This window comes from Sminthopsis crassicaudata, chromosome 4 (assembly GCF_048593235.1).
Source record: "Sminthopsis crassicaudata isolate SCR6 chromosome 4, ASM4859323v1, whole genome shotgun sequence".
Lineage (NCBI taxonomy): Eukaryota > Metazoa > Chordata > Mammalia > Dasyuromorphia > Dasyuridae > Sminthopsis > Sminthopsis crassicaudata.
The window spans coordinates 272,282,753-272,306,004 of record NC_133620.1 but is presented as its reverse complement, the minus strand read 5'-3'; the positions used below and the strand labels follow the sequence as shown (position 1 = coordinate 272,306,004).

Genomic DNA, 23,252 nt, shown 5'->3' with positions numbered 1-23,252 from the left:
CACAGCCAGGAAATATTTGAACTCAGGTCTCCTGACTGCTAGCTCAGAACTCTATCCAAGTTACTATTAATCCTTCTGGCCTGCCTCTCTATTCTCAGCCCCACCAGGTCCTACTATATTATCTGCTGTGTAGACCAAGGCACTCCGCCATCCACTCTGCCCACCCACCCTTAAGACTCCTACTCTTGCCCATCTGGCCTACACCTGAGCACTCTTTTATATGTGTTATCTCCCCAGTTTGTATATGAACTCCTTGAGACAAGTGGCCATCTCATTTTTCTAAATGTATCCCTAGCACTTAAGGCTCTTGGCAAATACACATGCCTGATAAATATGTTTTGCCTGTTAACAGCAGAAAAAACTTTAAGCATCATCCAATGAAAACTTGTCTTTTTCCTGGGAAGTCGGAGGTCAAAAAGTTAGACATCTTGTTTAAGATCATTCTCACTGACACCATCCTTTTTGACTCTTACATCCCTTACAATGCTCATCAAAGCTTTTTTAACAATTTATTTCAGGGTCATCCATTCCCCTCCCACTGCATCATCCTAATCAGAATCCTCATTATCCCTAATTCAGACTACTGCAATTGCTTTCTAGCCTTTATTATCTGTGATTCAACCTGTCCTGCAAACTCATGCAACCTTAATTTTCCTTTATCTATTTTCATTCTGTTATTCTTTTTTCTCAAGAATCTACTATACTTTTCCTTTAAAGTTCTACTTTGTTTATTGGAAATTGAGTGATGCCCATCAGTTGGGAATGGCTGGCATATGGTTATAGTATATGAATGTATTGGAATATTATTGTTCTATAAGAAATGATGAGCAGGCTGATTCCAGAAGCCTGGAAAGATTTATATGAAATGATGCTGAGTAAAGTGAGCAGAACCAGAAGAACACTGTGCACAGTAACAGCAAGATTATGTGACAATAACTGTGCTGGACTGGCTCTTCTCAGCAATGTACTGATTCAGCATGATTACAATAAATTTGGGATGGAAAATGCCATCTACATCCAGAGAGAGAACTATGGAGAATGAATGTGCATTGAAGCATAGTTTTTTTCATCTTTTTTGTTTGTTTGTTTGTTTGCTTTTTCTTTATTGTAGTTTTTTTTTCTCTTTTGGTTTGATTTTTCTTACACAATATGGCAAATATGGAAATAGATTAAATATGTATAATCCTTTTGAACCCATGTCAGATTGCGTGCTGTTTTGGGAAGGGGAGAGATAAAGGAAGAAGGGAGAAAAAATTAGATTTTTCTTTTATTTGGAAAAAAGAAATACTATTGAGGGAAAAAAAAGCACTTAATCTTGTTTGGTTTTCAAGGTTCTCTATTACATGACTCCACCCTACTGATCTAATTTCCTGTAAGACTTCATCCCAACATAAACCCTCTATTGTCAATTAGCCAGATTCTTTATTGTCACACATAAGTACAAAATGTTAATACTCAGTGACATGCTGGGCTTTTTTTTTTTTCCATCTCTACCCACCTCTCTCCACTTATTTTTCTTCCTACTCATCTCTACCCAGAATGTTCTTCTCCCCAAGCTTTTCTCATCTATCAAGGCCAAGTCCTAGTACCACTAAGAGGATCCATAAAGACCTACCTGATTATATTTGTCCATATTCTATGGGCAACACACAAATTAAATTTGAAATTTAGATTGATGACTAAGAAAATTTAAGCAGCACTATGACAACTATATGGGGCACTGATAGAAAGGGGGCAGGGAGAATGGAGGCAATATATAATAGATGTAAGGGAAAGAGAACTAGACCTGGGGTTAGGTGAGAATAGAATTAAAATTCTGCCTCTGAAATAAAGTAGCTGTACATATGGCCATGCATAAGTCATTTAAACTCTATATGCCAAAGAAAACTAACATTATAAATTGTAAACTGGGTGTGATCTAAGTGAGAACCCATTCCTGTGAAATCACAGGTTCTTTATTGATTGTGGGCAAGTCATTTACACTCTCTGAGACTGAATGTGTTCATTTGTTAAATGGGAATGATAATAGTGGAAATACCGAATTTTATCCAATTATTGTGAGGGAAAGAGAAGATTTTAAAATTCAAGTTATTAGTAGAAAAATGCTGACTAGATTGGCCCAGGAGAAGAAAGAGCAAGAGGGAAGAAAAAGTTAACTATGAGATAGTCTTCATGGTGAAAGAAATGAATCCCAAGTGATTCTTTTTAGTCTGACAGCATCATATGACTCTCTGGCATAGTAGTTAGAACCCTTAGAATCAAGATTTGGGTATAATTTCAAACACATTTAGCTGTGTGACCACAGGCAAGTCACTTCAACTCTCAATGCCCTGAACAAATCTTGGTCACCTTGGGCATGCCTTACACCAATTCAAGATCAATAAATAAATCAATAAAGCCAACTCCAAACTAATGGGGAATTCCTTATCTCTTAAACCACATAATTTTGATTTTGGTATCTTTTTATTAATTAAGAAAAAAAAATTGTGCGTTTATCTGTTGTACCTACAACTCATTTGGGCAGCTAGGCAGCAAGAGGGATAGAGAGAGCACCAGGCCTAGAATTGAGGAAGACTCAACCTCTGGAATTCAGATCTGGCCTGAGACACTAAACTGCATAATCCTAGGCAAGTCACTTAATCAGCTTTGTCTCAGTGTCCTCATTTGTAAATGAGCTAGAAGAGGAAATGGCAAACCACTCCAGTGTCTTGTTTTGTCTTTGTAAACTAAGTATTTTATTTTTTCTAATTATAAGTAAAGATCGTTTTCAACATTCATTTTTTAAGATTTTGAGTTCCAATTTTTTCCTCCTTCCTCCCACCCCCTGCTCCAAGACAACAAGCAATCTGATGTTATACATGTGCAATCATGTAAACGTATTTTCACACTAGTCATGTTGTGAGAGAAGAAACAAAACAAAAAGTCACACAGCAAAAAAATGAGGTGTATGCTTCAATCTGCATTCAGACTCCATTGCTCTCTCTCTCGATATGGATAGAATTTTCTTTATGAGTCTTTTGGAATTGTCTTGGATTGTATTGCCAAGAAGAGCCAAGTCATTCATCATCTCTCTCTTTAAAGTTGAGCTCTGTTCTTAGGGCATGAGGGGGATTCTCTCAAGTCTTTTGCACTGGGGGCCACTGTCAGCTTGTCCTTTCACATTAGGGTAGACCAGGGTTCCAGGATTGTCAGTTTGTCTGCTGCAGTGGGGCTACAGGTCTCATAGTTAGCCTGCTGTGCCACTGGCAACTTCAGTGGGGACTTGGGGTCTGGATTGCTGATCTGTGCTGTGGCTAAAAGCGTCTCATTAGCTTGCCCTGACACTGCCTGTTCTGGGTTATGCTCCCTTTTACTCAAATGAGACTTTCCTAAATTCATTCTAAATTTTCTTGGACTGGGAAATAGTTTCATTTCATCTTTTTGTTGATTCTATTGATTCAGAATTTTTTAGAGGCTTGATTTAATTATGTTTCAGGGAAACTAGTTTCTGCCATCTTGGCTTGGCCCTTGCTGCCCACCCTCCCCCCCCCAGTATCTTTGTCAAGAAAGCTCCAAATAATATCCTGAAGAATTGGACAGGATTGAAAAACTATTAAATACCTTAATGTCTCAGTGCCTCAGGCTCTAATATAACCCTAGGATTTATCTACTAGGTAATAGATGGGTTGCAATTTGTGTTAGTGAAGGGAATTCAAATACTGAGGGTCCCTTATCAATCTTCATCCCCCCACTGAAAAGTAATATAAATACCTTCCTTAAGACTTTATTCTATAAAGTGTCCTTATTTTTTCCTTAGAAGGAACTGCTGAGAGCCCTAGCCAATGTAATCATAACAGAAATTTTCAAACATTTTCCTATCCCCATGAATGAGAATCCAGTTTATAAAAGAAAAACTCAGTATCAGAGAAGGTAAATCACACTTGCTCAAGATCTCTAATTTGGTGAGTGTGGGGATTAGTCAATTGTCAGCCCATTAATCAATATATATTTATTAACTTACAACTATGTTAGTAGCGGGGGATAGTTAATTGGTACAGTAGATAGAGTGCCAGTTCTGAAATCAGGAAAACTTATCTTAATGAGTTCAAACCCAGCCTTCAAACACTGACTGGCTGTATGACCCTGGACAAGTCACTTAATCCTAATTATCTCAATTTTGTTATCTGTGAAATGAGCTAGAGAAGGACATAGCAAATCATTACAGTAACTTTGCCAAGAAAAACCCCAAATTGGGTCCCCAAAAGTGGAGACACAACTGAACAACAACAATGTATGTACTAAAATTATGTACCAAGTACCTGGGGCTGGGGACAAAGAGACAATTCCTGTCTTTGAGAAGGATGATAAGCAAACCAACATATAAAAACAAGCTATATGCAGAATAAAAAAGAAATAACAGAGGGGAGGTATTAGAATCAAGAAGTTATGTTGATTAGTTGTTAATTCTTTTAAGAGATGATTCTCTAGAAGGTGGAGATAATAATATATCAGAAAATTAAGTTGATGCAAAAACAAGATAGCTATTACCAAAAATAATTGTGGTCTTAGAATTGTCTCAAGCTCAGAAAAGTTTAGAGATTTTCACAGTGACTAAATATCTAAATTTAATTTACTAAATATCAAGGGCAGTTGAATTATTTAGCAGTTCAAAAATGATAATTGTTTTTAAAGGATTACCTGCTCCATTTTGTTCTCTGACCTCCTCTGTCCTGGACAGAGTAGTGGATTCATTATGAAAGATTGGGTTGCTAATTATGGATTAATTATCTTTTGTGAGGGAAATTGATCATTGTGGTTATTTTAAAAGCCCTTTGGGATAGTGGAGATTTTATGCCATTGAAAGAACTTTTCAAGATTGTCAATGTCAAATTTCCTGGGCCCGGATGACTACTGGTTGCCTGTACCCCTGAGAGAGGCCTTTTTGGCTCTGAAGGGCCCATTTGTGTTTTAAGTCATTCAGGAATCTGAGACTGAAGCTACCTACTTACTCCTAGGGAATCTGAGGAAGCCCCAAAATAGCTGTCTTCCAGGAGAGAAGCAAGACTAATCTCTTTGTTCAGGTTTCCTCCTCGTCTCCTGACCTGGAAGCTGTGATTGAGGCCATTTCTGACTGGTCCCACAATACCACTCAGCTACAGATATATGACTGCCTCCATTGGGAGCGGATAGTTTTTCTCATCTTTTATGGTCCCTATCTGTCAAAGCACCTGGACACCCACAGGATGAGCTGTCATAGAAACAGATGGGGGAAGATGGGAGGGGCTAAGAAGGAGGAGGCCATCATAAATCTCACAAACACACATCCAGAGATAATTTAGAAAACTGAATGTGTGTACACACAACACTACTCTAAGCAGATTCAGTGAAACTGAAATGTCGCTGTAGAAGGCAGGTATGGTTAGCGCAATATCCTAGCGCAAAAAGAGCCAACAACTGGATTTCAGATTCTTTAGAGGGAGCAAAGTAGCGTTGCTAAGTGTCCAGGGATTTCTAGAAATGTAGGTAGTTTCAAGGTGCTTCAGGTTCCCTTTACAGTCTAAAAATGATAAGCGGTCACTTGTGCACCAGGATTTCCCTTCCACCCCAAGAAAGACTCAAGTTAAACCAACACTAAGAAGCGTCTGCTTGCCCCTGACAGTCACATCCCATTTTTCACCTCAAACTTATCTCCAGGTTTCTGGGGTTGCTTTTGCATTTTAACCATATTTTTTTAAATCTCTCTTTTTCTCTATCCTTAGCCTCCCCAATGTTTGAATTCTGTTACTTTCTCCCTCCCATAAGAGTTTCTAGAGGCAATATTCAATTGGCTTCAGGTTACTCATCTCCTGAGGGTGCCTTGCGAAGGACTGATCAAATGTTTCTTTCTCTCCCCCCAGGCGGGCCCCGAGAAAGCCGCCACCTCTCCCAGATCTCTTCTATTAGCTACAGGTTGCAAATGAACTAAACAGCTTTCAGGTTAGGCCATTACTGCATTAAAAACAAGACTGCCTAATTTTGCTCCGACTCCCATTCAGCCCCTCTCTAATGTTGATTATTCTGAGGCTTTCCCTTTTGTTCACTAACTCTCTATTGGCTTCCAACTTGATGATGATGTTATCACCATCACATTTATTATAAACACCTTGCAGGAGCTATTCTTGCTTTGCAGAGCAGGGAGCGCCTTTCTTCGCTTTTCCTTGTAGGCAAGCTCTTAAAAAGACAAGGAAAAGTACTGAATTCGTTTTCAGGTATCACCAGAGGAGAAACCTATCTACAATCTTTGACCTTCCTTTCTTTCTTTCTTTCACAGTTAGGTTCCGAGAGGCTTAGGTATCGTGCCTTTCCTTCTTAGCCTCAGCATCCAGATAGCCGCCTCCCTCCTCCCCCTCATCTCCCTCTCGGTAACCAGCCCAGGTGGGAAGACGAGCGGAGTTCCTGCCTGGCTCGGGAGTGGGGAGGTGACGACACCGTCAGTCCCAGGCGGCGGGTTTGACAAAGTGCAGGGCAAACTCTCCCAGAAGAAAGTAAACAGGGGATGCCTGCCAACTTTTCACCTGACTCCGTCTCTCTTCCCCGGAGCGCTGGGGTTCGAGAAAGCGGCCTCGGGGCAGTGTGGCCCCGCTGCCCCCGCAGGGCCACTTGGGTGCTTGCTCCCCTCCCCCCAGGGCTCTGCACGTGAGCCCCGGCCAGGCCAAGGTGCCAGCGAGCGGCAGGTGGGAAGTAGCGCCTGGCGCAGACCTACCTTGACGAATAGCTCAATTTCAGGGTCCTTGCTGTCCCCGTTAGCAGAAGCCGAGTCAGTCATGTTGTCACAGGCAGGAGCCACTGCCCGTCTCCCGAGAGGTGGCCACTTCAGCAACAGCTGGATGCTCTCCCTCCTTAAAACATTCTACTTCCCCAGCTGCGGAGGGTCTTCTGTGGCAGAGCACCACCCGATAGGAGGGGAGCCAGGCTACCGGAGGAGAGAGAGAAACCAGGGGACCGGGGCCGGTAACAGTTCCAGGGTGCAACAAGTGCCGGGCCCGTCTCTGTTGTGTCACTGTATCCTCATCTGTCAGCGCTCCTGAGCTCCCAGGCGGCCCAAAATAGCCGGGAACACAGCGGGGCGGGGCTAGCGGAGGAGGGGAGGAGGAGGGACGCGGCCCGGCAGTGTCTCAGGCTCGCTCAGCCCGGGCTGGGTCCTCGGATCGCCGCCGGGATCTCCGGGCTGGGGCTGAGGCGGCCGGCCTTTGCCCTCCTTCGCGCATCCTAGGCGCAGCCCCTTAATCCAAGGACTGGGCTGCGGGGAATGTGCTGCAGGGCAGGGGGGAGGAGGGGAGAGGGGATAAACTCAGGTGGGCTAAAGGGCGAGGGGGGCGGGAGGAAACGTGGAAGAGAGGAGGAAAAAAGCAAAGAGGGGAGAGGAGAACTAGCGAGGAAAGGGAAGGAGAGAGAGATAAGGGATGGTTTTCAGGCTCTTATATTTCTTTTATGAAGAGTTTCTTCAGGACAACAGTACTAGTGTTACCAGCGCTAAAGTAGCGTTTCTTCAAGATCAGTGCTCCAGGTGGGACGAAGGAGACGGCCCGCCCCCCGCCCCGTCCCCAGAGAAATAAGAAGGGATTTATCACTTTATAGACTGGGAAAATGAGAGTAAGTCACCGAAGGGATGTGGAGAGATGGGAGGGCGCCGGTGTCAGGTTAAGGGAAAGGTGAGCCAAGGCGGTCAAGTTCATTCATAACCAAGAATCAGTGTTCCTTTTAACCTTTTTTCTTTCCCTTTTCGTTTTCTTTTTGTTTTCCTTCCTCACTAGAGGAACTTTGACAACTTGTTTAAAACAATGTATCAAATTTACTTTGTAAATATTTGTATTTGGTAACTGCATTTATGCTGTATTTATGGATTCGTTCACCCCAATAAAATGTTAAGTTCTTACTAGTAGGGGTTGTTTCCGCTTTAAAAAAACAACTTGAGGGGCAGCTAGGTGGCGCAGTGCATAGAGCACCAGCCCTGAAGTCACGAGGACCTGAGTTCAAATGTGGCCTCAGACACTTAACACTTCCTAGCTGTGTGACCCTGGGCAAGTCACTTAACCCCAGCCTCAGCAAAAAAAAAAAAAAAAAAAAAAAAAAAAAAACACTTGTATTTCCAGCGTCTGGTATACAGTATTTATTGATACAGCCCATAAAAACTTTTGTTTTCTTTTTCCTACTGCAGTGTCCACCTGGACCTTAATTTACTGAATTACCAACGTATACTGGTGTTAAGTTGGGTTTTGAGTTTTTTTTTTTTTTAAATAATTGCTTTTATTTTTTACCTGAACTATGATCTCATCAGTGTAAGGAATTCCAGGAACAGAAGGTCCCTTCCTAATGCACAAAACAGATCTGCACCTTCTCATAGAATTCCCTGGGTAACTGAGAGGTTACTCACAGGATCACAAGGCCAGCTCCTACTAGAGGTAGAGAAAGAAAGTAGGTCTTTCTGTCTTGGCACTCACCTCTCTTTCCTTTCAGAGGTCATGATTATCATTAACAATACCATTCCCTAATATTTATCGGTCCTACAACCTTTTGGGTTTGCAAATCTCTTTACAAATATAATCTTAATTGATAAATTTAATTAATTTATGTTAATTAATTAATAAAGCTGACTTTTATTAAGCACCTACTGTAGGCAAGAGTAGAAAATGCAAAACTACATTTCCCCATAGGAAGCTTACAATCAGTTTGGACAAATCAGGAACCAACATAAAAAACAGATCATTTAAATGGAAAGAAAAACAACAAAACCATTGAAACAGAATGCTAAGAAATGATAATTGACCATGCTTGGTCTGTAAAGCAGTGTCATCAGAAAATATTTTGGTCACCCCCATTTCTTTGCAAAAGTGAAGCACTATTGGCATAGAATATTGCATGTATCAAATGTTAGACTTTTATATATAGATAGATATACACACATTTTAATATATGTATATATACACATATATATATGTGATGGTTAGTTTGAGGGAACTTTATAATTTTTCTTTATCTTGTCTTTATTATAAAGTAATAATAATAATAGCTTATATTTATGTATCACTTACTATATCCCAGGTACTGTGCTAAGCACTTTACAATTATCTCATTTGATTATCACAACAATCCTGTTATTATCTTCATTTTACATAGGGAGAAACTGAGGCAAATAGTAATTTAAGTGATTTGTCCAGGATTACATAGCTAGTGTCTGAAGACTATTTGAACCCAGATCTTCCTTATTCCAAGCCTAAATACTTTATCCACTATACAACCTAACTGCAAGGTTTCTGGAAGGGGATGGAGGGAGGCAATAGTTAGGAATTTAGGTGACATAAAAGCAAATGATAACAATTTTTTTAATTTCTTAAAAACTCAGATAATTAATAATAAAGGAGAATATAGAATGAGCACCAAAAGACGAGTTCCAAAAAATGGACTCTTCTAAGTGGTTCAGAAGTCATATGGGGTGAGAAAACTTCCCTCTGGAGATTAGGATTTATGGTGGGCTTTGAATAAGGAGCAGAATTTAAAGAAACAGAGGGAGGAAAGTCCCAAAGGTCCTTCATAGTAAATTATGGTAGGTACATCACCATCAAACCAGAACGGTGCTGCTATTTTTTGCTTCAGAGGAAGCACCTGCAAAGCTCTCCTTGCAGTCTTTACAGCAGGACATTTAATCAAGATTGTGGTTAATTGCTTTCATTGTTGGTTTCGGGTTTACATCACTGAAGCACTTGGAAAAATTGTTTTGTGATTACACATTCCAGATGAGTGACATACCCACTGTAGGGGAGGAGCAAAGAAATGGTTGGTGGACAGAGCAGTAAGCTGATGAAGAGGCTTGGTCCTTCCCTGATTCTGTTATCCTAGATAGCTAATTTTTCTGTACTGAGAGTTTCTGTCTTTGAGATAGGTGTAACATGCACAGCAGGAATATGGTAAGGAGAGCTATTATTTTGAGCTCCCTAAAGGGAAGGTGCTTTGTAAATATTAGCTGTGTGATGTTTCACAAATCACTTAGTTTCTCTGAGACTCACTTTCCTCATTTACAAAATATAGACAATGATAATCATGCAATGTATTCCAAGGGACTGTGTTGAGAAAACCAGACAGCAAAATATGAAATATGACATGCATGTGAATTGTCCATTTTATTCTGTTAATATTTGTTGCATGTACATAATGTGTGTTTACCCTCCAATCTGAGACAATCCAAGCTTAGTTGAAAGCAGTAACTTGACTAAAAAGCTGACTTCTTATTAGTCTATACTCAACCAATGAATTTGCCCAGTGATAATTGTTTATTGTCAGTATGCCCTAATAGAATATGTGTAAAATCACAGTCTTAGCTTTTTAAAAATAAAGTAATTAGCACATAATTCCAGTTTTCAAAGCCCATCGTTATGGGACACTGTCCTTATTGGTGGAGATCAATGTGTGTATATGGCAAGGTAAAACAGAAAGGGAAGAGAGCTTTTCAATTTTTTGGCTGTTTTCAAGCTTCAAGTCATTTTGGGTCTTGCAGTCACTTTGGAGATTTCTGGATTTCTTTTCAGAAAGAAGATGGACAAGGTCAACTGTACTTAAGGTTGCTTGCTGAAGGAAAGCCTGGGAAGATATGAGAAAAACTGATCACCTCCATCAAATCCCTATCTTTCTGTATTAGAAATTTCAGAGAACTTCTCATTGGGTGAAATCTAATTCTCTCTCTTGGATGAGTTCAATTACCTTACTCCCAATTGGAGAGCTCCTTTATTCTATATTGTTTGCTCTATATTCCCCTATGTATACTTTCTCTGATTTCTGTTTTGCTATGGTTTTGGATAAGTGAGTTTCTTGACTAATTGTCATGTGTATTTTCGTTGTAGAGGAAGTATTTGTTGGCAAAGGAGTTCAAGCCTTGTATGTAGAACTTGGGGTGCTTCTTCTCCTGCTCTCCTCAACTCTTTCCCACTCCTCATTCAGATGTAGGATGTTAATCTCTACCAATGAGAACAGAGTCCCTCACCAATGTGTTTTTGGACAGAGGATACAAATATTTATATACCAATATAATAAAGATAATTGAGTGAAATCAGAATTTTTAAAAAGCCAAAAAAAAGAAAAAAGAAAAAAAAGAAAAACCTAAGAGGTTGATAATTGAAATTGATGACTGAAATATCCACAAATGTCATTTAGTACTCAATATAGCAGAAACACTAGTATGACAATTATTTATTTTATTTGATCTATTCTAGTGAAGTGTGTGATATCAAAACTTTAAAAATAGTCCTATAGTTTTGGCAAAATTATAAAGGTATTTACAAATTAAGCTTAATAGATTTAAAAAATTGAAATCCTCAAATTTTTTTTGATCAAAAATGTGATTAACTAAAACAGTCATTCCAAACAGATGATGAAATATACATTTTTCTATTCTCAATAAAGAAGGGGGAGTTATGGGAACAAAATGTTGCTCATAATATCAGATAAGGCTAATTTGTCATTTTGCTTTAAATTTTCCTTTTATAAAATTCAATAGGAAAAAGCAGGAAGTGTGTTTGTTATGAAATGATGTCATATAAAAAAGCATCAGTAAAAGTTTAAAGATAAAAACAAATAATGCAATCTTTCCAAAATGGAGTAACAAGTAGTAGGCTTATTGAAAATAAAGGAAAAAAATGAAAATCAGGATATTTATCTATTTATTTATTTATTTGTTTATTTATTTATTTTTTTTATTTATAAGAAGGGCTAGCCCTACATTCTCCTAGTTATCAAATACTTATTTATAGTACTCCATTAAAACCTTCATCATGGTGTGGAAGTTACCTGGAATTCTTGAAGGCCATGCTAACACAGCAGTGAACAGATGCTGATATTTTTGGTAGAGTTGGAAAGAGTTCCTGATGGTCCTGATGACAAAAGGTGTGTCATCTGAGGACCCGCCTAGCTAAATATGGAAAAGTTCAACATTAAGTTAACTGTAGAATTGTAATATGAAATAGATTTGGGAGAGGATAGTTGACACAAAGAATTTATGTTATAAGTATCCATCACAGGTAACAAAGGTTCATTATACATATATTAACTTCATGGACTCAGCAAATGCAATTAAGCAAGAGTTGTAAATGGATGAGCAATGTGCTTTTGAGGAACACAACATTTTATAGTCCCAGGGAACAGAGGCCAGATTTAAGGAGGAAGGGGAGGAACCAGGCATGGGATACATAGAAGGAAAATTACTTCCCCAAGACCCCAAATGGTCAAGATCAATCAATTAGCAAACTTTTATCAAGAACATACTATGTGCCAGGTGCTGTGAAATGGGCAGGTTGAGTTAGGAAGTTAGATTCTCTGACTCTCAATCCACACTACACTTATTCCCCAGTTGTTAATCTTTATTGATGAGGATAGTAGCCACACTGGAGGAATTACAAATTCTTGAAATATTAAAAAAGGATTATTAGCAAATAACCATAGGTTTTTCCACATGATATTTGATGTTAGGCTTATTAAAAATCCATCTGAAAACAGATTTTTAAAAATCATTTATATGTCAGCTATTTAGTCCCATTAGTTGGAGGCATTTACAAGGTGCTTTCAAAATACTGAACAAGGGTTCTAACACCGTTTTGTTTAAAATTACTAAAAAAAAAAGTAATACTGCTTTAATAACTCTAGAGCCAAAACACTATCTTCTAACCTGACCTCCAGAGTTTCTGAAGTCACAAAATTCACACCTGGTAGGGTGAACTTTGAGTATTTCTTTTAGAATTATACCCTAAATTTGGAAAAAATAGGATCCTCTTTAGACTATAATTTCTAGTTCATACTGGCCATTTGTTGCAGCATGGACAACTTCCCACCCCCACCTGCTTTTTGTTTTGGTTTTGGTTTGGTTTGGGCTTGTGCTTGATATAGGGAATTTTGGATGTTTAAACTCCTTTGCCAATGCAGATTTGCTCTACAACTTAGACTTCTGCAGTTTTTCAGGAGCACAGAGTAGAATTAGAATCAGGACCCCCTGACTGGTCAGTTCTCCTTTTAGTAAGCTACACTGTCTTTCATGCAGAGGATATTAATATAAACAAAATAAAAGTCTCTGCCCTCACTGAGTTTCCATCCCACTTGGGGTGATATAATGAAATACTATGTAATCTGTGGAGGGAGGGGCAGAATATCAATTTGCTAGGGAAATTAAGAAAGACTTCCCATAGGAAGTGGCCTTTGACTTGAATGATGAAGATTTTTAAAGGTGGAGATAAGGAGATTGTACATTCCAAGTATTTGAGACAGCCTATAAAAAGCATGGAGCCAGGGCATGGAATGCTAATTCTGGAAAGAGAAAGCCAGTGCAGTTTGGCTATATTATACAAACAACCAGGGTGTGTCAAAAAGGACAACGACCTAAGGAAATAAAACTTAGAAATCATAAAACGTTGGCACGTGCACTCTTGAAGTAGAAAAGTAAATGCAGTAACTACCATAGTTACTAATTCTCCTTCCTGAATAAATAAGTTTTCTTTTTTTTTAATACTAATCTTATTTTCATGCCATAATATTACAAAGTTGATTTAAGGGCAATATTCACATAATTTCCTGCTTTTCCTGAGCCTCCAAATTGTTAGTTATAGCTCTATGCTTAAGAGAGATTTATATTTCTTTGTGATACCCCAAATCTCCCTTTTCCAGTGTTTTCTATAAAGGAACATGAAATCAATCCCAGAACCTTCTGTCTAGTCTGAATGGAGTGACCAACTAACTGTAGGAACTAAAGAACCATAATGTATTCCTACAGCTATGATTGTAGTGATTTAGTGGATTAGTGTGAATTAATGTTTCCCTAGGAATAGATTTTGGGGAGTTGGGAATAAGGGGGCTTTGGGGGGACCCAAGGACAAAGAAAAGCAAACAAAACTTAATAAAAGAAGGCACATGGGTAGGACCAAAAGGCTTAGATCAATTGCTATATAAACAAAGGTTGCCTTGGGTGTGCCCAGCTTTAATGATAATATTGGTATTGAGAGTCATATGTCCAGTGATATCTGGGCATGGATAAGGGAATGAAAATGATATGAACTGAATATTGAAATCAAAATATGCATGCACCCATTGTGTGTACAAATCTTTGAGACTACCTCCAATTAACCTGCCCAAATTTTAACTGTACATAATTGTTGGCAGGCTGGTTCCCCCATTAGACTGTAAGCTCTTTCAGAGCAGAGACTGTCTTTTGCCTTTCATTGTCTCCCCAGGGCTTAGCACAGTGCCTGGAATGGGAACCTAACAAATTCTAGTTAATTATAACTTTAAGGTGTCACCTAGAAGGGATAAATTTCCTCATCATTCATTATGATAAGAAACTTTAGTTCTAGAGATTCTGAAGCAGAAACACCTCTTACTTCAGTTCCTACTTGGTCTTCATGCCCAACAGACCAACTCTTACCTTCTTGTATTTACCCAGGCCGTCTCCTATGCCTGGAATACTTTCCTTTCTCACCTCTGTTTCTTGGAAACCCTGGCTTCCTACAGTGATTAAGTTCCTTTCACTTCCCACAAGAGGATTTTTCTAATTTCCATCCTCACCACCATCACCAGTTGTTACTACTTCCTTCAAATTTCTAAATTCCTTTGTATATATATTGTATTTTTTTAATTGATTCCCATTCTTAGTAGAATGCAAACTCCTTGGGGTCAGGGTCAGTTTTTTGTTTTGTTTGTTTTGTTTTGTCTTTATGTCCCTGCATTCAGCAGAGAGACAAGGATTTAGCAAGTGCTTAATAAATGCTTTTTTAAAATGAATTACCTTCTGTGTAACTCCAAGAAAATTATTTTCAAGAATAACTGGACTCTTCTAACCTACGTGTCATGTCAGAACATTTCTGCTGATTCTGCTCACCTGATTTTGATTTGGCCAAACATAAAAAGTCTTGCTACAATTTAAATGAGTTTGAGAATGAAACAAAGAAGAAAAAAAAGAAGAGTAGTTCCTGTCATATCAAATCTAAACTCCACTGCTCAGCTTTCCAGGTCCTCTTAATTTAATCATACCAATTTGTCCAAAATGATTTCCCAGGAGAACCACAGACCTAGAACTGGAAGGGCCGTTAAAGGTCATCCAGGAAAACCCCCTTTTTTTTTTTTTTTTTTTTTTTTTTTTTTTTTGCAGATGAGCAAACTGAGACCTAGAAAGAGAAAGTGTCACATTGGAGCTAATTAGTGGTAGAACTGGAATTTAAATCCATGTCCTCCTACTCCAAAGCCAGTTCTCTTTCTACTGTATCACTCCAGTTTCTAATGAAGAAAAGAAATGCAATAAGCATTTATTATGTACCTACAATGGAGGGAGGGAGGAAGAAAAGGAGGGAGGGAGGAAGGAAAGAAGAAATGAAGGATTGAAAGGATAGGAAGGAAGTGAAGGAAGGAAGGAAAGAAGGAAGAAAGGAAGGAAAGAAGAAAGGAAAGAAGGAAAGAAAGAAGGAAAGGAGGAAGGGAGGAAAGGAAAATAAATAAATAGGTAGATAGATTCATATATGTGCATATTAGTTGATCCAGCTGAATTGGATAATTGCTACTTTGGGGCAGAGACCTTTCATTTTTTGCTTTTTATCCCATATCCAGCAGAACACTTGATATATGGTAGGCATTTAATAAATTATTTTTGATTGATGGACTGTTTGTTGACTTCTTCAAGAAGATTATATTTCTAAACTTACACTGGATAGCAATTACTATTATTTAAAAGATTATAGGATCATGAGGACCTATCAGGTCATCCAACCCAATCTTTCTGTTTTACAGATTTTTGAGGAAACTGAGGCTAGGAGATGTCTAAAAAATGAGAGAGTGAGTGATCCTTTAATGTAGGTCTTCTGGTAATAAATCCATCCTATGATTTACAAAGTGCTTTCCCATCTATTTTCTCATATTGATCCTTACCACAACTTTTTAAAGCATGTAGGATAGTATGGTTGCACAGTAGATAAAGTGGAATCATAAAGATTTATCTTCTTGAGTTTAAATCTGGCCTCATTCACTAGTTGTGTGATCCTTGATCAGTCACTTAACTGTGTGCCTCAGTTTCCTTATCTGTAAAATGAGCTGGAGAAAATGGCAAACTACTCCAGTATCCTTGTCAAGAAAACTGCAAATGATATTGCAAAGAATTGGATATGACTGAAACAATTAAACAATGTCCAAAAGGTAGTGTGTGTACTAAGATCAGAGGACCAAATCCTAGTAAATCCAAAGTTCTTTACTTTACACTATGAAGCTTCAGCCCTATATTTCTTTTGGAATTTCTACAGCACTGAGAAGTTAGATACTGGACCCATGTCACACAAACATAATAAATGGCAGAGCCATCATTCAAATTGATGTCCACTGACTCCATGTCTAACTTATCTCCACATCTGATCTTTTTTTTTTTCCTCAAAACCATCATGTAAAAAAAGATTTTCTTTCAATCATTTATTAATACTATACTACTGATTTAGGATTGTGGAAGAAATGAAGAAGAGGAGAAGGGAGAAATATTGAGAAAAAATGAGTGACAGGGTAATGGAGGATGGGATTGGAATTCAAAGGATCTCTGATACTCTGGAAAAGTAATCAAGAATAAGTAAATATAAAGTTCAGTAGGGACCAATGCAGGTTTGCCAAGTTCCATGAAAACACAAGGTCAAAGAATTAGGTGTCACTATAAAGTACAATGATCTTGAGGGCGTGGGAAAAAGTAACACTGTTTTGTAAAAAAGTAAAAATGATATTCATATACTTCTATAGATTTATCCTTCCATGCCTCTGGACTATATAATCATGGCTCAGCCAATCCTGAATGTGCTCCTGAAGGCCCCTTCTCTCACTGGTGAGTTCTTCCCAGAAATTCCATTTTGGAACAGAACCCAGACCAGTTACCTCTCCAGAGGTACAACTTGTCTCAGATACCTCCTGACTCCGTTCCTACAGATCCTTTTCACATTATATTGTGCTTTTCCCGGAACCTTCATTTTAGGAAAGTTCCTCAGAACATTTATTTCTTATTCTCTTGCATTTGATCACCATGTAACACCCTACTTTTAGTTCCACTTTTATGTATTGACTTTTCCCTCCCTTAGAATCTAAGTTTGTTGAGATCAAGAACTTTTTTTTTTTTTGCTTTTATTTGTAACCACTTACTACAGATCCTGGCACATGCTAGGTCTTGCTTAATAAAGGCAGGTCAACTGATTGATTATACTCAGGACTTTACCAGATCTCTATAACTATCTAAACTTCACACCACAAAATAAGTAAATTTTGCATAATGTAGGAATTTATTTTTGTTAACTAACTTTTGTGGCTTAAAGAAAAATAAATGTTTGTTAAATGAAAATAAATATAATTCAATTTAGAAAGGGGGCATGGAAAAAACTGGCATAGCTTCATTAGGGCTGAATGATAAAAAGAAAAAGAATGAAGAGAAAGCTAGTGGAATAGGGATTATTCAGAGTAGAAAATAAAAATAGGTAGATAATGTGCCTTAGGGACTGCTGGGAGGCACATTTTCTTTTTTTATCTTCGTACTTTTAAGTCTTATTCAGCTCTAAAATTCTCCATTTCTACAATTGTAAATATATAATATAAATATCTATCATAAAATTATACTAATATACAATATTTCACATTATACTATAATTGTATAGTATTTGTACACATATAATAAAATATGTATTATATCTAATACATGTATATAAATAATAAAATCTGTTTTGGAAGTATTCAATGAAAAGATAGTTCCTTATCTAATGACAATTATTTAAGGAAAGACTATCATGAAGATAGTGGTATGGCACTATGAAGACCCATCCAAGTCCTGGGCCTCTCCACATAGTTGTACATTTCTGCCAATCCTTTTTTGTTTGCTTGTTCCATATTCTTCTCTTTGTCCCTTTTTTTATGAATAACTTTCTCTATATTTTTATTTTTTAAAAAGCCCAATTATTCTACTTGACAAACGCTAATTTCTCTCTGCATTCCTTAAAACTATCCTATAGTCATTGTTGTGAGTAGCAAAAAGGAGACCCATTTTATTTTTATTTTTTAAAGCTACAACACTTTTTCCCCTAAATTCTGCTCTGTCCTAACACCAGGAGATAAACATAATTCTTTCATGATACACTTTGCCCTTTGGGCAGTTACTGGATTGTTTATAGTCTACTTCTAGAGATGATACCAACATCCCACAGGGTTTGGGAGGAAATAAAATCATATCACCGTACTTTGGATTATCCTCGTGCCCTTCTGATTAGAAGGTACAAAGTACTTCATACATCTTATCTATGGTGCTATCTATTAGGTAAAAGAAGGATACCAATTGTAGATGAGAAGCCCTCAGGCCAAAGGTGCTAGTCTTCCCTGAATACCCCTTATACCCTACACACACACACACACACACACACACACACACACACACACACACACACACACGTGTGTGTGTGTGTATTTAGGTTATATATACATGTGTATTATATACATATTATATTTATATATGTATATATAGGTATATGTGCATGTATACATATACAGAGAGACAGATTTAAAACAAATAGGCTACTACATGTTTCCTATGGTGACTTTAACCCAAGAAATGGTGAAAGTGATCACAGGATCATAGATTTAGAGCTTGAAGGGACCTTAAAGCCTAATCCCTCTCATTTTTACACCTGAGGAACCTGAGGCACAGGAAGTTTGGGTGACTTGCCCAGACTCACACAGTTTGTAAATGTGCAAGGAAATCCAGTTCTTGTGGACTCCTACTCCAGTGTCCAACCTGCGTACTATATTACACTGTCTCTTGGTATCATTCAGGAAATGCATGATAGGAAAAGAAAGTCAGCTAACCTTATAGTAAAATAATTGGTCTCTCTGTCGCAAGTCTTCCCTATTGGAAAAACTATCCTCCTTACAGAGGTTTTCCTTAAGTCTTGTTCTGCCTACATCCTTACCTGCTCCATAAATTCCATGAGTTTCTTATTGCCTCCAAAATAAAAGATAAACTGCTCTGTTTGGCTTAAAAACCTCTCCCTCTCCAGCCTCATTATGTATTACATTACTGTCCACTCTCCTTTCTACAATTCACTGAACTGGCTTTTCTTTACCATTTCCTCATATGTAGTACTCCATCTCTTTGACTATATCCTGTGCTTGGAATGCACTCCCTTCTCATCTCAACCTTGAGATGACAGAGACTCTCTCTCTTTTCCTCCAAGACAGAGTTCAAGCATTATCTTCTCCAGGAAGCATTTTCTTCCAGGGATGTGCTGGTAAATACTAAGCAATCAACTCTCCCCCCAAAAATATCCCCAACACACTTTTAAGTTTAAACTACATTGTAAATATTTTCTCAGGGGAAATTATGTGGATAGAACATCAGGACTGGAGTCAGGAAGACTCATCTTTTTGAGTTCAAATCCAACCTCAGATACCTTCTAGCTGTATGACCCTCTACAAGTTACTTCTTGTTTCTCTCATTTCCTCATCTGTAAAATGAGCTGGAGAAGGAAATGGCAAACCACTCCAGAAAACCCTAAATGGAGGCATGGACAGTTGGAAATGACTGAAAGTGACTTATCAAGGAAAAAAAAATCTCCATCAGTTTCTTCTTTCTAGACAATCAGTGGAACAATATATCAAGTCCTGATTTCTAAGTTTACTGATTCTGATGTGTGAATTTTCACAATGAAAATTTCATAATGAATTCTCACCAAGCTACCTGGATACTGTGCATCCTTTTCTTCCTTCCTAACGACTTTGTATATAGCAAACTTGGTTTTTATTTTGTATTTATTCAACATGTTCTTAAATCAAATGTGTACATCTTGCTTGCCTCAATAGAATGCAAGTGAGTTTCTTGAAAATAAGTACTGATTTGTTTTTGATATTTGTATCTTTAGTATCTAACACTGTGGCTGTAAAAAATGCTGATTGATTTGTTTGAGAGTGAAGGAAAACAGATGGATAGACTGAGTATTGTATAGCTTCCTATGAAATACTTTTTTAAAGCCTAAAGGAGGCTTCCAGCACATGGAAAGACACAGTCAAGTCTTGCAACAGATATGAGACTGTGCTAGAATTCTCAGCTGTCCCAATGGACAGAATATATACATGAGTGAAATCATCAATCCCAGGAAGTTGTGAGCAGTATGCTATACAGAAAGGACATTTCTTGGCCAAGCTCATTGGACCTTGATCAGGATCTGCTGCCTCATTAACTAGCCCTATTTCCATTAGACAGTAATCTAATGATGACTGTAATAATTTCTAGGGTCAGAAAACCTGGGTTTGATCTGCCTCAACACTGCATCTGTGGCTCTGGGCAAGTCCATCAGTCTTCCTGGGCTTCAGTTTCCTCACTTGTAAATAAAGGGGCTTGGGCAAGAGGTCTTTTCCAGCCCCAGCTTTTGTAGTCTGGTAGTGATAATTGAGTCTCTCTTCTTTATGTTAATATTACTGCCACTCATAATAAAATAATGGTATTTGAAATTTATGGGAGATCTTATAGTTTGGAAAGTGCTTAGAAATATCATCTTGTTTGATCATTCATATCTAGATCTACATATCTTTATATGTGTGTATATATACATATATGCATATATATATAATGATCAAACATACCCATACTTATACATATTATATATATAATGTTTGTGTTTGTATAAATAGTTTAAAAATAAGTTGAAAATATTTAACATAGGGAAAACTAAGATCAGGGAGATCATAGAGCCTTCTTGCAGAAGGTATTTTTTTAGCTGGAATTTAAAGTCAGAAGGATGAGGGAGAGCATTCCAGGCACAGACTGCAAATGCCATTATTTGGGAGATGGAGTGTCTTATGTGAAGAACAGCATAAAATCCGTGGCAGAAACGGAGTTTCATCTTTCAGAGGAATCAGAAATCCAGTTCCTTCCCTCATCCTCACAAAATTGAGAGAACATGAAGAAAGCTCCCAGAATGCTAGTTGGACCCCCTTTAGTGGCAAACTTATAGAACGGCTATGATCTTCATTGTTGGCAAGGATACTCTCATCTGTAAAATTACAGACCCATTAGAACACTGAAGGATAGACAAAGCCATTGTTGCTAACACTTTCTCCCTTCTCTCCCCCCTCCCCTTTATAAAACACGGCCTCTGGATAAAGAAAGCTGAATATAACACTAGTCATTTTTCTTGGATTGACACAGGCTGGCATGATTACATCAGCTCCCATCACACTTAATATTACTATAAAGCTCCAAGAGTCCAGATGCATGACTAACTAGAGCTCTGATATACACCCTGCATTACTCACATGCTAAAGACTCATTTAGTGGGAAGCCATTGAATCCAAGGACACAGGGCTGGGCTGCAAAACAGCCACACCAAACACATTTTGCTAAGTTCAATGGTCAGCTCTGGCTCCTCGGCTGTGTCTTCTCTGCTGGTTATGGAAATGCCATGTGCATCTACAAGTGAACCCTGCTATAGTATTCTTTTCCCTATCATGGGGGAGGAGGATATGGGGATGAGAAATTGGGTACAGGGTCCATAGGATGATGACTATAATAATGCTCAGGGTGGCAGCATGTACAGTGGAAAGGACTCTGGTTCCCTGAATCAAAGAACCTGGGACAGTCTGCCTCAGCACCACCTAAGGTGGACCTGATGATGATGAACTTATCTTTTTCATAACTTCACTACTAATTTCAGTTATCCCTTCCATATCGCAGGAGGTTAGGAGAATGGCACTCCATGATCTAGAAAATCTGCATACATTTTTTGCCTTTGCCTTTGTACCAGAGAAGAAATCTGAATTATTACTGTATTAAAAGATAAAATATATTGGTATTATACAATTCTTATATATTTACTTTATGCATTTCTGAGTTTCTTAACTTTTTTGCTGGCATTTGAATGTTGACTGAAACTTCTGCAAAACTCTCTCAAAATTCCCATTTAATTCTTATACCTACCCATGGTGTATCAAAATCACCATGGAGAAAGTTGAGATGTGGAAGGAATAATTGTATATTGCAATAGTAGGGTAGCTGGATAGAGTGCTGTTTGTGCCTGGAATCAAGAAAACTCATCTTTTGTGAATTCAGATTTAGCCTCACATACTTCCTAGCTGAATGACCCTGGACAAGTCACTGAACCCTGTTTGTCTGAGTTTCCTCATCTGTAAAATGAGCTGAAAGAGGAAATACAACTCCAAATGGAATCATGAAGAGTTGAACACAACCGAACCGAGTAAACAGCTACACAGTTACTGTAAGGATTAAATGAAATATTAGTAAAGTTCTTAAAAGTGCTTAGCACATAGTAAGGGCTTAATAAATGCTTGATTCTTTTGTATCCAATTAGCACTTAATAAATGCTTGTTGGTTGATGAATTCTAATACCTAGGGTAAACCCAAGGAGAGCCTCCTCAAACTCAGCTAAAGGAAAGAGAGAGTTCAGAGGACACAAGACCCTATGGAGACAGAGAGATCATGGAACAATTTGAAAACATTGGTGATTTAACTGAGGAGTAAGTTACCTGGGTATAGCAGTTCAGGTCGTAGTAAAGGATATCAAAAGGAAAAGAAACCCCATCTGGTAGTTTCCTAAATTTTTTAATTATCCTTGCTAGCTGTTTCTGCTTGCTGTAAGTGTTATCAGCTCGCTCTGGGGTAAGGAGGGAGCCACCCTACCCTACTTGCAATTATACTGATTAGAGACACTTAGATGATCTATACAAGGAAATCTGTGTCTAAATCACCAAATCTGTGGGGGCCAAATTTAGGGGTGGATGTCTTAGCAGAACGACACCTAACTAGACAAAGCTCTATATTCTCATGGGACATTTTTTTTAAGCTAACCATGACATACAATAGACTATAAAATAAATTCTCAGTGAAGGAAACTCTAATAACTTGTTTAAAAAAAAAAAAAACTGGCACATTGTCAGTTGACTCTGAAGAATGGGGGTTTGGGTTACCAAGAAACCTTAGTTTTGTGTATTGTTGCCTTGTGATTCTGAGGTAGCTATGGCTTCAAGTTACCGGCCTCAGATCTGCGGCTGAATTAGGCTTTCATGAGAGAAAATGGACTTTCTCATGAGAGTCAATGGACCCATCATCTACTAGCCACTTCCTTCATGTAAATACTCTCCTGCCATGAATCCCTCCTTTCAGCTATTCAAAAACATTCATTCAATTCAGTAAAAAATGTATGTAAGTATGTATGTATATATGTATATATATGCATATATATATATGTGTGTATAGT

General features: G+C 38.1%; 1 protein-coding gene across 4 annotated transcripts in view; it reads right to left on the bottom strand.

Annotated features, from left to right (window-relative positions):
• CLIC5 (chloride intracellular channel 5) overlaps positions 1 to 23,252 on the bottom strand; it is a 241,100-nt gene that overhangs the window by 111,831 nt on the left and 106,017 nt on the right. The window contains exon 1 of one of the 4 annotated variants that reach the window (XM_074310756.1): positions 6,722 to 7,153. The exons of the other annotated variants lie outside the window; for them this stretch is intronic. Coding sequence (XP_074166857.1) covers positions 6,722 to 6,784 — 63 coding nt within the window. The 5' untranslated portion in view covers positions 6,785 to 7,153. Of the gene's footprint in view, positions 1 to 6,721; positions 7,154 to 23,252 lie in introns of those variants that run through there. 4 annotated transcript variants of the gene reach the window in all.